Here is a 13,375-nt window from a genome sequence, read left to right on the forward strand (position 1 = left end):
CCATGCTATTATCACAATCCTCTTTTGTCTCCGTGCATAAACGTAGTACGTTAAAACTAAACAAAAACATACAGAAGCTTTGTTCACAGAACAGTCCTGTGTTCTTTTTCATTATTGAAAAGAACAGTTTAAAATTTCATACTTTAAATAACAACTAAGATATATTCAAAAGGCAAACTTGCTTTATGTATATATTGTACTTCAGGAGGAATGTCACATAATTTGTGAGGTGATTCTACATGTGAAAATAAACCGAAAAAGTTCTATGAACATGCGTCCGATTTTTGAGCGGGTTGAACACTACACACATCCTTGTATGATAATGAAGACAATTGTGAATATTACTTATCGAAATGCTGTGTAGGCTCTGTGGTGGACAGAATAATGGTCAGATAGAAGACGACTAATCCATCCTGCAAAAGGTGCGTGGGTTCTCCAACAGATGGCAGCACTGTGACGTCGCACTGAGGCAACAGCTGCAAGCGTACCCAGTGTGAAATCGTGAATTGGATCATTGAGCAGTCGTGAGGCCGTGTGCGTGCCCCCGTATGACGAACCACCGATTCATTTTACCAGACAAGTATCCCAGTATCTGAATAACACATTTTCTCAACGGTGGATTGGCCGTGGTGGACCCATTAACTGGCCTCCCAAATCAACCGACCTAACCTCATTAAACTTATGTTTATGGGGCTGGTTAAAGGGGGATGTGTACGCTACGAAGGTGGATACGTGAAGAACTTATCTCTGGTATCACGGACGCTGTTGCTCTTATTAAATAAAGCCCGCTGAGATTATGTTCGATGTGCAACATTACACACCCACCAACACGTTGACAAGTGCATTGAGATGAGTGGGGGATTTTTTGAACACTTCTTGTAGGATGGATCAGTCATCTGTTTGACCATTGTTTTGTCTACCACAGCGCCTACAAAGCATTTCATAAATAATACTCACACTTGTCTTTCTAATTAATCATTCATGGATGTGTATAGTCTTCAACCCACTCTAAAAATGAAATGAAATCTTTGAGTTTTACGTCCCACGGTTATGCCGGTAAGGCTAAAGGAGACGGTGATGATGAGTAATGAATGAAATGGTGGAATGAAGAAAGTGGGAGGAAACGGGAAAACCCCGAGGAAACCGACACACACGGTGTTTGTCCACCACAAAGCTCACTTGGCGGGGGCTGGGATCGAACCCGGGACCCTAAGCACCAGAGGTGAACGCTCTACCAATGAGCCACCGCGGCCCCCACAACCAGCTCCAGTTCCGTAACGATCGAAAATCGGACACATGTTCATAGGACCTTTCGGTTTGTTTTCACATGTAGAATCAGCTCTCAGTATATCTATAAATATACTAATTGACTGGACACTAGTATTGCAAGAACAATATCTAGTCTGATTTTTGTATTAATTTTATTATATTTAATTAGTGTTTATCGGTGTGGTCCTACAAGTAATCAAATTTGTCACGGTTAAACAATCCCTTAATTAGTAGATTGTACGAAGTCAGTTTCTCTCAATCTGGAGATGTATATAAATAACCTCAGTTTATAAGCTTCGCTGATAATTCACACTCTACGTTTTACATAATTTCACACATGAATTCTCTATTAAGTGTGCTTTGAACAGACGATTTTAGTCATGAAATGACATTTACAAAAATACAACATCTAGTTACTCAGAACACTGTTTTATGTTCTAATTATCCTAGTTACTGCCTTGAGATTTATCAATGTTTCAATTTGATTGCTCTAGTAGTTTTCAAAATATTTGCGTGTGAACCTAAATATTGTCTAACTCTTCATACACTATTGGTAGTACATAAATCTTATATACGTCTGGTTCATGTGGACGATGTTTGCATATCTGGAAAGTGGTTACACGGACATACCAGTTAAACGTCTAACGATATTGTAAGTAAAATTAAATTATGTTAACTATTTATCAGAGATATGAAACCTAGGTGTCCTACCCTATCACCTAAATTAATACTAGATTAAGTGTTGACTGTAAGATTATATTTATTTATTCAATATAACATTTTACATTGTTACATTTTAGGATTTCAAATGCCATCCAGAATGGACAATATTGTGGCCTACGGGAGACTAATTGATCGAGGAAATGGAAATGAAATATATATTGTCACATATGATTATGACATAGATGGATACCCAGATTACAACCTTCAGTTAATGCCAGAAATGGAATACAGAGGTAAAGTTTCCAAACTTCGATTGTGAAATTATATATATTTTTGGAGAACTTATAGTACTATACATTGAACGTTAAGAATAATCACCACAGTAAGCAAATGAGAATGCTTCATACTCACTAAAATGTTTATGAAGACTAAGAAACGTTTTCAGGTATAACGATCCTCTTCATCAGTATTTTGTAAGTCTAAAAAATGGCTAAGAAAACTATAAAAGAAAAATGTGGAATGGTGAAGGATGAGTGGATATTTTATAGATCAATGATAGTTTATTTAATATATATACTGTCGTCATTTGGAAAGAAAAAGATAACAATCCTGAACAATCACTAGGTTTACACTGATCAAAAATGTTTCATTTGTCAAGTTATACTGTTGCTTCGAATTAGTTTTTTATTCTTTCACCTTTCCATAATTCTTTCCCTTTTGTAACCATTTTCATTTATAAAAGCTGATGATGAGGACCATGATTCTAAAAAACATTTATTTGTTTTTTCATCAACACAACAGGGAGATGCCCAATTAGAGTGTTGAAGCGTTACAATATATTTTTACAAGTTTTTAGTGCCTTACAAGACATTGTGCATGTACCAATTTTATCATGTTTTTGACATAATTTATTATAGAAAGAACATATTCACCATATTGGTGACTTCAGCATTATGTTGGTCCTAGCCTTTTTGCAATAAAATATACCTGTATTATTGGTTCTAGTTCTAATTGAAGGAACATGGAAGTAAAATGTTGATTTAAAGCTTGAAGAATCGAATTCCTTTCGAATTGTATTTTGGGCGACTACCAAATCGGCAATATTACGCCTTTGTTCTAATAAGTAAATATTGAAATTGTCTACCAGTGTTTTATGGTTTTCAAGTTAGGGATAAATTTCAGTTATTTTGTATATCAAATATCTTACTAATTTTGATTCAACTTTTTCAATTTGTTGTCGATATTTTCTTGCGAGGGATTCTAAATTACAACAGGGTATTCCAACTTTGGGTGTACATATGTGTAATATATTTCCAAAAGTGTCCTTATATGTTTCGTCCACAGCAATCGAATAATTGAGCGGAATTCTTCGCGAGACCAGTTTTCTAAACGAGTCGCACTTTGTATTCACATACAACTACCTTCGTAGGTCGCTGGTGGTTGAAACTGCATAATTTCTCTGGTGACTGAAACTCTCTCTGCATGTATTAAAATGACCGCTCACTTTTCATTCCTATATAACAGACGAAACTTCAGAAATATCGATCTTGCAACCTTACTACAGTCCTTATCACTTCTAATTATGAATCCTAAAAATTTAAGAGCATCATGAGTAACATTTTCAATGTGTTTAGTAAACGTTAACTTCATGTGGGATCTTGGTTATTTTCACTTTAACATTGAAATACCAAATTATGTGACATTGAAATGTGTATTATGTTCTTAGGTCCTTATCATTGACCTGATTGATATATATAAGAAACGTTTTGGTGTGAAGTAAGCCCAAAAATGTCCCATGTATTTTGGACTTAATCATCAGTGAAAAAGTGTTTTCCGGATGGAGAGTAATTGAACTTTGGAAACAAATGGAGATAAAATACCTATCTCAGTATGGACCTCACATCTTACAGGATCCTCAATTTTGTCGCACATGTTTAGGTTTCACTATTCGATAGCGCTTATGTTTACTTTTGTATCATCTTGCTGCTTGGATCAAACTGAAAGATCGTAAGGTGGAATATACAGCATGTTCTAATTAACTCTATGGCCTATGGAGCGCGAAGATTTACTGCCGTAGTCATAAAAGCTCTCCATTGACTTCTCTCCATAGTCAACTGGATCCAGTTTCTATTTTGCATTCCTATTTCTGATAGATCCATCTTAATATTGTCCTACATTCTGCTTAGGTCTTACTAATGGTCTTTTTCAGATTGGCTTTCCAGTTAAAATTTAGAAGGCGTTTCTACTTTCTTACAGTCCATCTAAATGACTTGCTTACCTGAGCCTTCTAAACTTAACTACTCTAAGGATGTTAGGTAAATGGTATAAACTATGCAGTTCCTCGTTATCAATTGGGCATAATTTCCAATATCCGTCTCTTTAGGATCCGAATATTCAGCTCAGGATTTTATTTTAAAAGTTTTGCAAACTGTGTTTTTCGTTCATAGTAAGTGATCATATTTCGCAAGTATACATCACAACAAGCATAATTATTGTTATTGTATATTTTATGCTTCCTTTGAGAGACGTCGCAAAAACAAAGGAGCTTGGGTTGACGTACTCTTGAACTCTCTCTTCAAAGTACCTTTCAACTTTCTGTCAAAGTACTTGTTCGCTATCGGTTTCGTAATCATATTGTTTCATCGTCATATTGTTTCAGGTACCATCTGTTTACCCCCAAACAGTTTCACAAAAGATTTTGAACTGAATACTAACACGAATTTCTGGCTTTAAGTTCACATTTAATTTCTTCGTAAACACGATTTTGGTGTGTAAATGTTCATCCTAGATACTTGAAAGTATTCGTTTTGCTGTTTGCTATAGTCCCTGAATATTCCTTCTTTCCGGAAAACATTTTCCCAATACTGGTGAACCCAAAGATGGTGTTATGCATAGTTGAATACAGTGGCAGTAGCTGAGTACAATGACGCTTAGCTGAACTAATACCACGCTATGCTAAGCAACTGAATGTGTATATCAAATAAGTACTAGAGGATGGTATTTAATTTCTGTACTATATGTTATTTTCGCACATGATTTGCAGTGTGTGACTAGTACCACATTGTGGGGGGGGGGGGCGGTGGCTCAGTGGTAGAGAGTTCACCTCCGGTGCTTGGGGTCCCTGGTTCGATCCCAGCTAGCACCGTGTGGAATTTGTGGTGGACAAACACCGTGCTTTGGTTTTCTCGGGGTTCTCCCGTTTCCTCCCACTTTCTTCATTCCACCATTTCATTCATTTCTCATAATCGCCGTCTTCTTTAGCCTAACCGGCATAACCGTGGGACGTAAAACTCAAAGATAGTACCACATTGTGATAAATGTTTGAATGAGTGTGGCAAATAAAGTAGAAGAAAGTATGTAGTTTCTAGATCATAAATCCTTTGAACAAATCATTTACAGTGTATGACTAGTGCTATGCCGTAATAAGTGCTTAACTGTGTATAGCAAATAAGTAGGGAGGAAAGTATGTACTTTCTGAAAAATAAATTTATTTCACAAATAATTTGCAATGTGTGACTAGTACTTGGATATGATAAGTGCTTGAACTTTTAGGTGAATAAGTAAAAGAAAGTATGCAGTTTCTGAACCATGATTATTTTTCACACATCTTTGACAAACACCAACATATTTCTTTTTCTTCTAAAGAACTCTCGGATCAACTTTTACTTCTTAGGTAACATTTCCCTTAATGTAATAGACGTTTCACAAATTGAGCAAACCTGCGTAAAACTATAACCCAGAATATTGAAAGCTGCCTGTATGCGTAACAATTCAATAATTATTTTTCTTTCAGCCAGAGCAGACCCAAGACATCAGGAACTTGTACGATTCATGAAGGTGCTGAAAATTACTCCATCACCCAACGCCGATGGCCTTGATTCTGTGCGCATAGAATATATGGAGTACAATCCTTTTATTTTGGAACCATTCATTAATGTTACAATTATTTCACAAGAACAATACAAGAGTAAGTGCTTTTAAATATTAAAGGACATATAGAAATTAATATTATGGTAAAGTTTCATAAATCTTAAATAAGAAGATTAGTAATTGCTAACGAAACAACATGCAGTCTGATTTTAAGATTAACCCTCGCACGCTTGCTACCAAGGGGAGGGGGAGGGGTCATTTTGTGCTCACCTGTTAAGGTTAAATATATCTCGCAAAACAAAAAAATTAGAAACTCACAAAAGAATCTACAGTGACTGATACAGTACACAGTATAAGACTAACAGTTATTTATTATACTGCCATCTAGGAGTGGCATTTCTAAATGTCACTCACATCTCCTGCCAACTGGGGGACGGGGTACTTTGTGCCCAGCAACTTAAAATAGCAATTTTATGAGACATACTAACCTAAAATTCTCAAAATGGACAGTACATGGGATAAGACTAGCCGCCAAATTCAGAAAAGGCGGGATACAGCTATTTATTATACTGCCATCTAGGAGTGACATTTCTAAATGTCAGTCACACCTCCTACCAACGGGGGGACGGGATACTTTGTGTCCACCAACTTAAAATTTCAAATTTTATGAAACATACTAACGTTCAATTTGAACCACCATAAAATATAGGCATTAGTTAAACATGTTGAGCAATAACACATTTTCTCACAATTTTAAAGAAACTATTAGACGAGTAACTACAACAAATATACTGTTGTGGGCACAAAGCACCTCCCGTTGGTAGTCCGATGGTTAATATTCATTCAGAAAGAAAATTCTTTTTTCAGAAAGTAAATTCAAGATAATAAGTTAATGTACTTCTTTTTTGGGCTTATTTTACTTATCCTTAGCTATGAATACTTTTCTTTAAAAACGAAAATTTACAAATATGAGTGTAGAAGCTTTCAGAATTGTTATCAAATTCTTCTTTTTCTTCTTTTTTAAGAGGTTATCATTATGCAGATATCTTAGTTTCTAATCAGAAAGGCAGGAGCTTCCTCTACTGTTAGGCACGAGAAATAACTAATACGATAGAATGAAAATGTTAGTATTAACTTTCACAATAAGAATTAGAAATACTATTATCCAAAGTACTACTGCTGCGTAGACTTGTTAGGCCGATTTTGTGATAAACTCTTGAGAACGTATTGTTATAATTTCAGTAAGTATTACTTTTAATTGAGGATACTTCTTTCTCTGGTGCATTTTTGAAATGAATATATGCCATTTCTTCTTCAAATCTTAAAGTCCTACATTTCTGTGGTGCCAGAGAATTCGAAAACATACCTGAACATTTTCAATGTTGGAATAGTATGTACTGTGACTACTTAATCTGGTATGTAACATAGCTTTTTCTAATGATATGTTCTTTCCCAGTGTCGAACACTACGATGTAGAGGGCAAATACGCTGACTAACAGGAGGAACCATGATATAAATTAGCTAGACGGCGTATGACAGATAATAGTGGTCGAACGTGCGAAAATACGGTTCAATGTAGATGACTGATAGTACCAGACAAAAGATTTTATTTTATTTTATTTTATTTTATTTTTTATTTTTTATTTATTTTATTTGTTTTGGCCATGCATGTACACGATGCTATTGACTAAACTGTTTGGAATATGCTTCCGTCTTTTAAGGGTAGAAAATGTTTCAAAATTGTATTAAATGCACGTATAAAGCTATTAGAAGAAAACAACAGGATTATTAAAATTCAGCATGAAATCAATGAATCCTCATGGCTCAAGGCATTTATACATGAAGCATTATGAACATTAGGGGCAAACTCAACAAAAGTTTGTTTTCTAAAGACTGCACTTTGAATGGTGACAACAATCGTCTATTTATTTTGAAACTATATTTTCTAAGCGAAAGGCGAACAGTTTATATATATATATTGACAACCTCCCTGCATCGTGTCTAAATTTAATGGGGATGAAAGTGCTTAATATGATGCAGTAAGGCCGCTTCTGTCCATTATTCGGAATGGACAGGAATAAACCATAGTTTAGCGAGAGGTTAATAATAAATGAGTGAAATCAATTATCTTTAAATAACAACTATATTCTGATTAAGTAATTTAAAGTGTATTGTGTGATGTTTATGCTTTTGGATATAACATGACACTCTCAGTCGCAGAACCTATAAACCTCTGAGAATTTAACATAGGCCACAACACAGCCGATGACATACCTGGTAAGTCTGTTGTTGGAACCATGGGCGATGATTGAACTGGAAACTCGATGTCTGGTATCCAGCTGTCACCTGACAACTGAATGTCGTCTGGTCTCGAACCTGCGACCGAGGTATCGTGGAACCTCGTTCAGCTTCTTTGTAGGATGTTCGCGCTTCAATCGCTCTATCCAAACTTCGTCCTTAATCCAACAAAGAATAGCTTTTTATTCCATCTTCCAGACGATGGAATGTGTCCCCTCAACTTTGGAATGACGTCAAAATGTCACAGCTGTTAGAAACTTTCGTTTCTCCATTGTTGTGCCATGTCCAAAATTCTCAGACAATTCATTTCTGCTAAACTGCATATTATGTCATATCCGAAATGTGTATTTGTGAACAAAGCTGAGTACACAAAATATTTTATAACAACATAGAGCTTACACGCTCTTTTCTTAAATTCTGTCTTTTCATCATTATTTACACATTATGTCTAGACGACATATAAACAATAACAAACATCATGCGTAATTACTTACTGCATGACAATGTTTACTTTTTCTGATTTCTGATTAAACACAACATAATTCTATCTTATTAAGATTTTGAATCAGATTAACTTTTACAACAATAACAATAAAATGATATTAAAAATTGATTACTTATCGGATCTATCCACAATATGTATATCTATCTATCTATCTGTATATATATATATATATAGATAGATAGATAGATAGATATACTATATAGTATAATTGTCTGTCAATTTGTTATTACTACTGAGATTACTTGAAATAAACGATTACTTCTTTATCGTTCAGATCGCGTGTAGCATTCTTTTGCTGAGTTCACCTTTGCTACCCAGAATGCTTCAAACCAATGCTTTTTTTTTTCTGTCCTGTTTATAAGAATATATTAAATTGATTTACTTGAAGTAGTTTTGTAATTGTATCACCTTATCATCTTATGCAATTTCACATCTCTGATTTATCAGAGTGTCTTCTAAAATTCCAAACTGAAATTTCGTGACTTTTTGTGACCTTTCCTTCATCAAACCGCAAAATTTCGTAACATTTTAAAGAGAAAATTTGGGTGCTAACTAGGCCGAATTTTCATGCATGCAATAGAAACGTACTTTGCTTGCGATTTGGTAGCGTCTAAAGCCGACCGTAGACATTTTTGTGTTGAATTTTGACGTTTTGTAGAACACAATTTTCTAGTCTGTACTTATATTTGTACAGGTAGAAGAGATCGTGACCCAAAAGCTAAATATCTTGACTTTCATGACCGTTTTCTCATTTCGTGACTTTTTCGTGACTTTCGTGACCGATAGACACCTTGTTTATATTACCATCGTAGATAATCGTAATTGTTATGAAACATATATTGTTTTCTGAAGGTACTATACATTTTATCGCTGTTTATTAAAACTCATTGATGTTAACAGTGTTGGTTAACTCAAGATATGGAACATTTTTGACTGAAATAAACTAAAATCATTTGGAGTTTCTATTGAGTTAGATGTCTATGAGCAAAATTTATGTTTATGTAATGTCTAAATCCATAATGTGAACAATTTAAAAACTAATTAAGTAATTCTATAGCCTATGGAACTCGAAGGTTCAATACCATGTTCACAAAAGATCTTCATTGAAGTCATTAGCCAACCGGATTCAGCTTCTACTTTGTATTCCTATTTCTGCAAGATTCATCCTTGTGTTGTCCTCCCAACTGGTCTTCCTAATGGTCGTTTTTCGATTGGATTTTCAGTTAAAACTTTGAAAGCGTTCCTACTGTCTTCCATTCTGGCTACATGACCTGATCACCTGAGCCTCCTAGACTTTATGACCCTAACAATGTTTAGCAAGTAATATAAATTGTGCAGTTCCTCGTTATGAAGTTTCCACCATTCCCCATTCTCGTTGCTCTTGGGTCCCGACATTCGTCTCAGGGTCTTGTTCCAAAATACTTTTAATCTACGTTCTTCCCCGAGAATAAGCGACCATGTTTCGCAACCATACATAATGTAGGCGCCTGCTATGGTACCGTGAGCACTGAAAGGTCATCTGTGTTTAACTTCAGATTTATATTTGGAGTGGTCTACTTTTTTAAAATAAAAAACTGGTCACATGATTTGAGTGTGGTCGGTAAAGCCGCCATCTTGGATTCTAATATGGCGACTTCGCGACTACATCTATTTATGCTTCATCACGAAACTGAGATAAAAGCATCATTCTGGTGCCGAATTAAAGACAACGTATGTTTCAAGTGATTTGAGTTAAAATCGTTCCTTTATGTTGACTACATTTTTAAATATGGCGGCTATTATCGTAAAAATAATTTTCACAGTTTCATTATATTAATTCCTTAACGGGTTACTACGAAACTGTCAGAGATACGGAAAAAACACCTTGAAGTAAATGTTATTGAGTAGAATCTCACCTTTCAAACGAAACCTATATTGTTCCTATATCTTAAAAACTGATAGGGATAGGCCATTCTCGTATGTAGTCCACGGTATTGGATTTTGAGGACTTAGATTTCACTAAATAAAGTGGCATGCTCAAATACTCTTACAAATAAAGACGAAAACAACATTTGGAAAGGTAATTAGTATTGTAATACACTATTTTGGGAACCGTGCATCTCAGCGACAATAGAATTTGCACATTGACTTACAATGATGTCATCAATATGGCGGCCGAGCAGTAGGGTGCTCTAGTTCCGTATGCATTGAAACGTACCTCTGTTTGACTTCATTTTTATGTTTGGGGTGGTCCATTTCTTTATACAAGAAATTGGTCACATGATTTGGGTGTGGTCTATAAGGTCCTCATCTTGGATTCCAATATGACCGCTCTGTCGCCCTGTGTATTTTGCATTTATGTTCAATTTGCCGCAAAATTTCGCGTTCGAGGAAATTTTTTCATCTGAGCAAAACTGAAGGAAATTAAGTTTACTCAAACGCTTTCCGATTTCGGTTCAAACAAATTAACAGTGTATATTTCTTTCGTATGTTGAAAGCTTCTACAGAATAACTAAAAAAATTCAGCTGTTGTTACCACATAAATTTTAAAATATTTTCGTTGGGTTGGGAGCTTTCTATTTCTCAAAAGAAATTATGATCTGTCTCGGTCATTGGTTTCTCGAGGGGACCTTTTAGTGCAAACGGGATTGTAGCAGGCGCCATGACTATACATAACAACAGGCATGATTATCGTTTTACATATTTTAAGATTAAAATTCCTCGACAAAATTTACGAGGACACAAGATTTTGAACTGTATAATTTAAAAACTATATAGGAGTTCATTACTCTAATCAAAGTAATAGTTCTCAACAAAGCATTGTACAGTCTATTTTTAAAATTTTTATTAGTATTACATATCTAAAATAAAGGAAAAAAACTGAGTTAGCAACGAAGATTTCTAAATAGACCTCCTAAATAAGGTGTCTACTGTATATGCTGATATTTTTACAATAAGATGTCTAGTGTATATGCTGATATTTTTTACAATAATTTTACAATAATTTTTAAAGTAACGTTTATTCAACTGATGATGTGTTATCTAGCTACCCTTTGAATATCTGTTCAACTCAATGATAATTTTTGTTCTAAATACTTTTTTTATAATGGAATAAACCTAGTAATCAGCAAGAATATTTTCATTAATTATAAAATTCTTTATTGGTCGACATAAGAGTCGATAGCAAAATAATATATGTTGTATCTTTTGTCGTTTCGACTGTTTCAAAAAAAATCTGAGTTTATACATCCAATTTTGTAGTATTTTAGATATTCTTTTTTTTATTTTTTATTTGAGTTACTGCTGCCTTTCTAATTATGTTTCTTTTGTAATAAGTATGGTTTGGTAAAATCTTATGTATGTGTACATGTGATTGGTGATAACACAGAAATTAAACTTTGATATGTTTGAATAATAAAACTTACTTATTTTTAAAAAAGAAATAATCTTTACAATCACAATGTATTTTAATAATAATTTGCAATGATTTTTTATATCAATACGTTAAAAAAATATACTAAAAATATGATTTGAAGGATTTACCTATTTTTAAGTTATGAGGTTAATGGTTAAATTCTTTCAATAGCACATTTCTCTTCATGTTGACAGACTTACTTAAAATGAACCCTACAAGGAAATTGATCGAGAAATTTGGAACCCCGTTTGAAGGATTAAATGGCATGTTCTTCATTCAAAAGAATTCGACAGTTGTGAGGCCAGGTGGATGGGAAAATCATTTGGTTACGAACATTCCGTTGCCTCCAGGTGCGGTAAGAAAGAAATTTCAAAATTTTTACACTGCTACTTTAACATTATAAAGATTAAAATTCAAAATTGAATTATCATAGTTATAGCGTAGTTTGGAAGATTCTAGTAGTTATTGTATTCCAGTGATGTATTACTAGATTGTTTGGTAACTACACGCTAGGTAGTTAAAAAAAAAGAAAAAAAAGTATTCTATATCTATCCCTGTATACGCACGTTCTTTCATAAATTTGAGGTTAGTATACACGGGACTATATAAAAGATAATGTGTTTCAAAAACAATGACCTGATTTTAAACTACATATGTGTTGATAAAAACATACTACCAAAATGTGACAAATTGCAAAATACTCACGAAATCTTCAAGTTTTAACTGTGCTATTACAAACTTTCTATGTGTCCACCATTAGCAGCACGAACAACATCTAGACGATAGCTAAATTCCGAATTGTTTCCACCATTTCATCGGAAATGGGAGGCCGACCTCGATTCTTACTTTTGCACAAGCATCCTGTCTCTTCAAATTTGGAATACAAATGACGAAGGTTTTTGGGTGCATTCGGATCGATGCCAAAACGCCCAAAATTCCCATTATCCCTGTTCTATTCCTTTTTTTTTTTTTTTTTTTTTTTTTTTTTTGTTTTTTTAGTTATTTACTGTTTTATGGGAAATTCATTAATGTTCTCGCCTTTGGTGTACAGATACAGGTACAATCTCTTGTAGAAACTTATGTGCTTGGGCTCCTACGTTAGACTACTGGTTTATCTGTTAAGTACCTTTGACACTCGAAATAAACGTTAGGATCCAAAAGCAGCCATAAATCAAGCAAGCTTATTTCCTTTTAAATGAAAATAGGAAATTAAATCTACTAATTATTAGAAAAGATCTAGAATGACAACAGAAGAGAAAGTATGTGTGCATTAGGATTTTTAAATAAGTGTTTGTCACATATACAAAACCTTAACCAAGGCAATTACGATTCTGACCAAAATATTAAATCAAAGTACAACGGATTATAAGCTTGGC

At 34.2% G+C, this 13,375-nt stretch overlaps 1 protein-coding gene across 3 annotated transcripts in view; it reads left to right on the forward strand.

Annotated features, from left to right (window-relative positions):
- The window catches only part of LOC145683697 (uncharacterized), a 134,625-nt gene that overhangs the window by 26,597 nt on the left and 94,653 nt on the right, over positions 1–13,375 (forward strand). For all 3 annotated transcript variants that reach the window (XM_081755067.1, XM_081755069.1, XM_081755068.1), the window contains 3 exons: positions 2,070–2,225; positions 5,726–5,899; positions 12,194–12,349. In XM_081755067.1, coding sequence (XP_081611193.1) covers positions 2,070–2,225; positions 5,726–5,899; positions 12,194–12,349 — 486 coding nt within the window. The remainder of the gene's footprint in view (positions 1–2,069; positions 2,226–5,725; positions 5,900–12,193; positions 12,350–13,375) is intronic.

The sequence above is a fragment of the Thermobia domestica genome, chromosome 4, assembly GCF_964235325.1.
Source record: "Thermobia domestica chromosome 4, izTheDome1.hap1.1, whole genome shotgun sequence".
NCBI lineage: Eukaryota > Metazoa > Arthropoda > Insecta > Zygentoma > Lepismatidae > Thermobia > Thermobia domestica.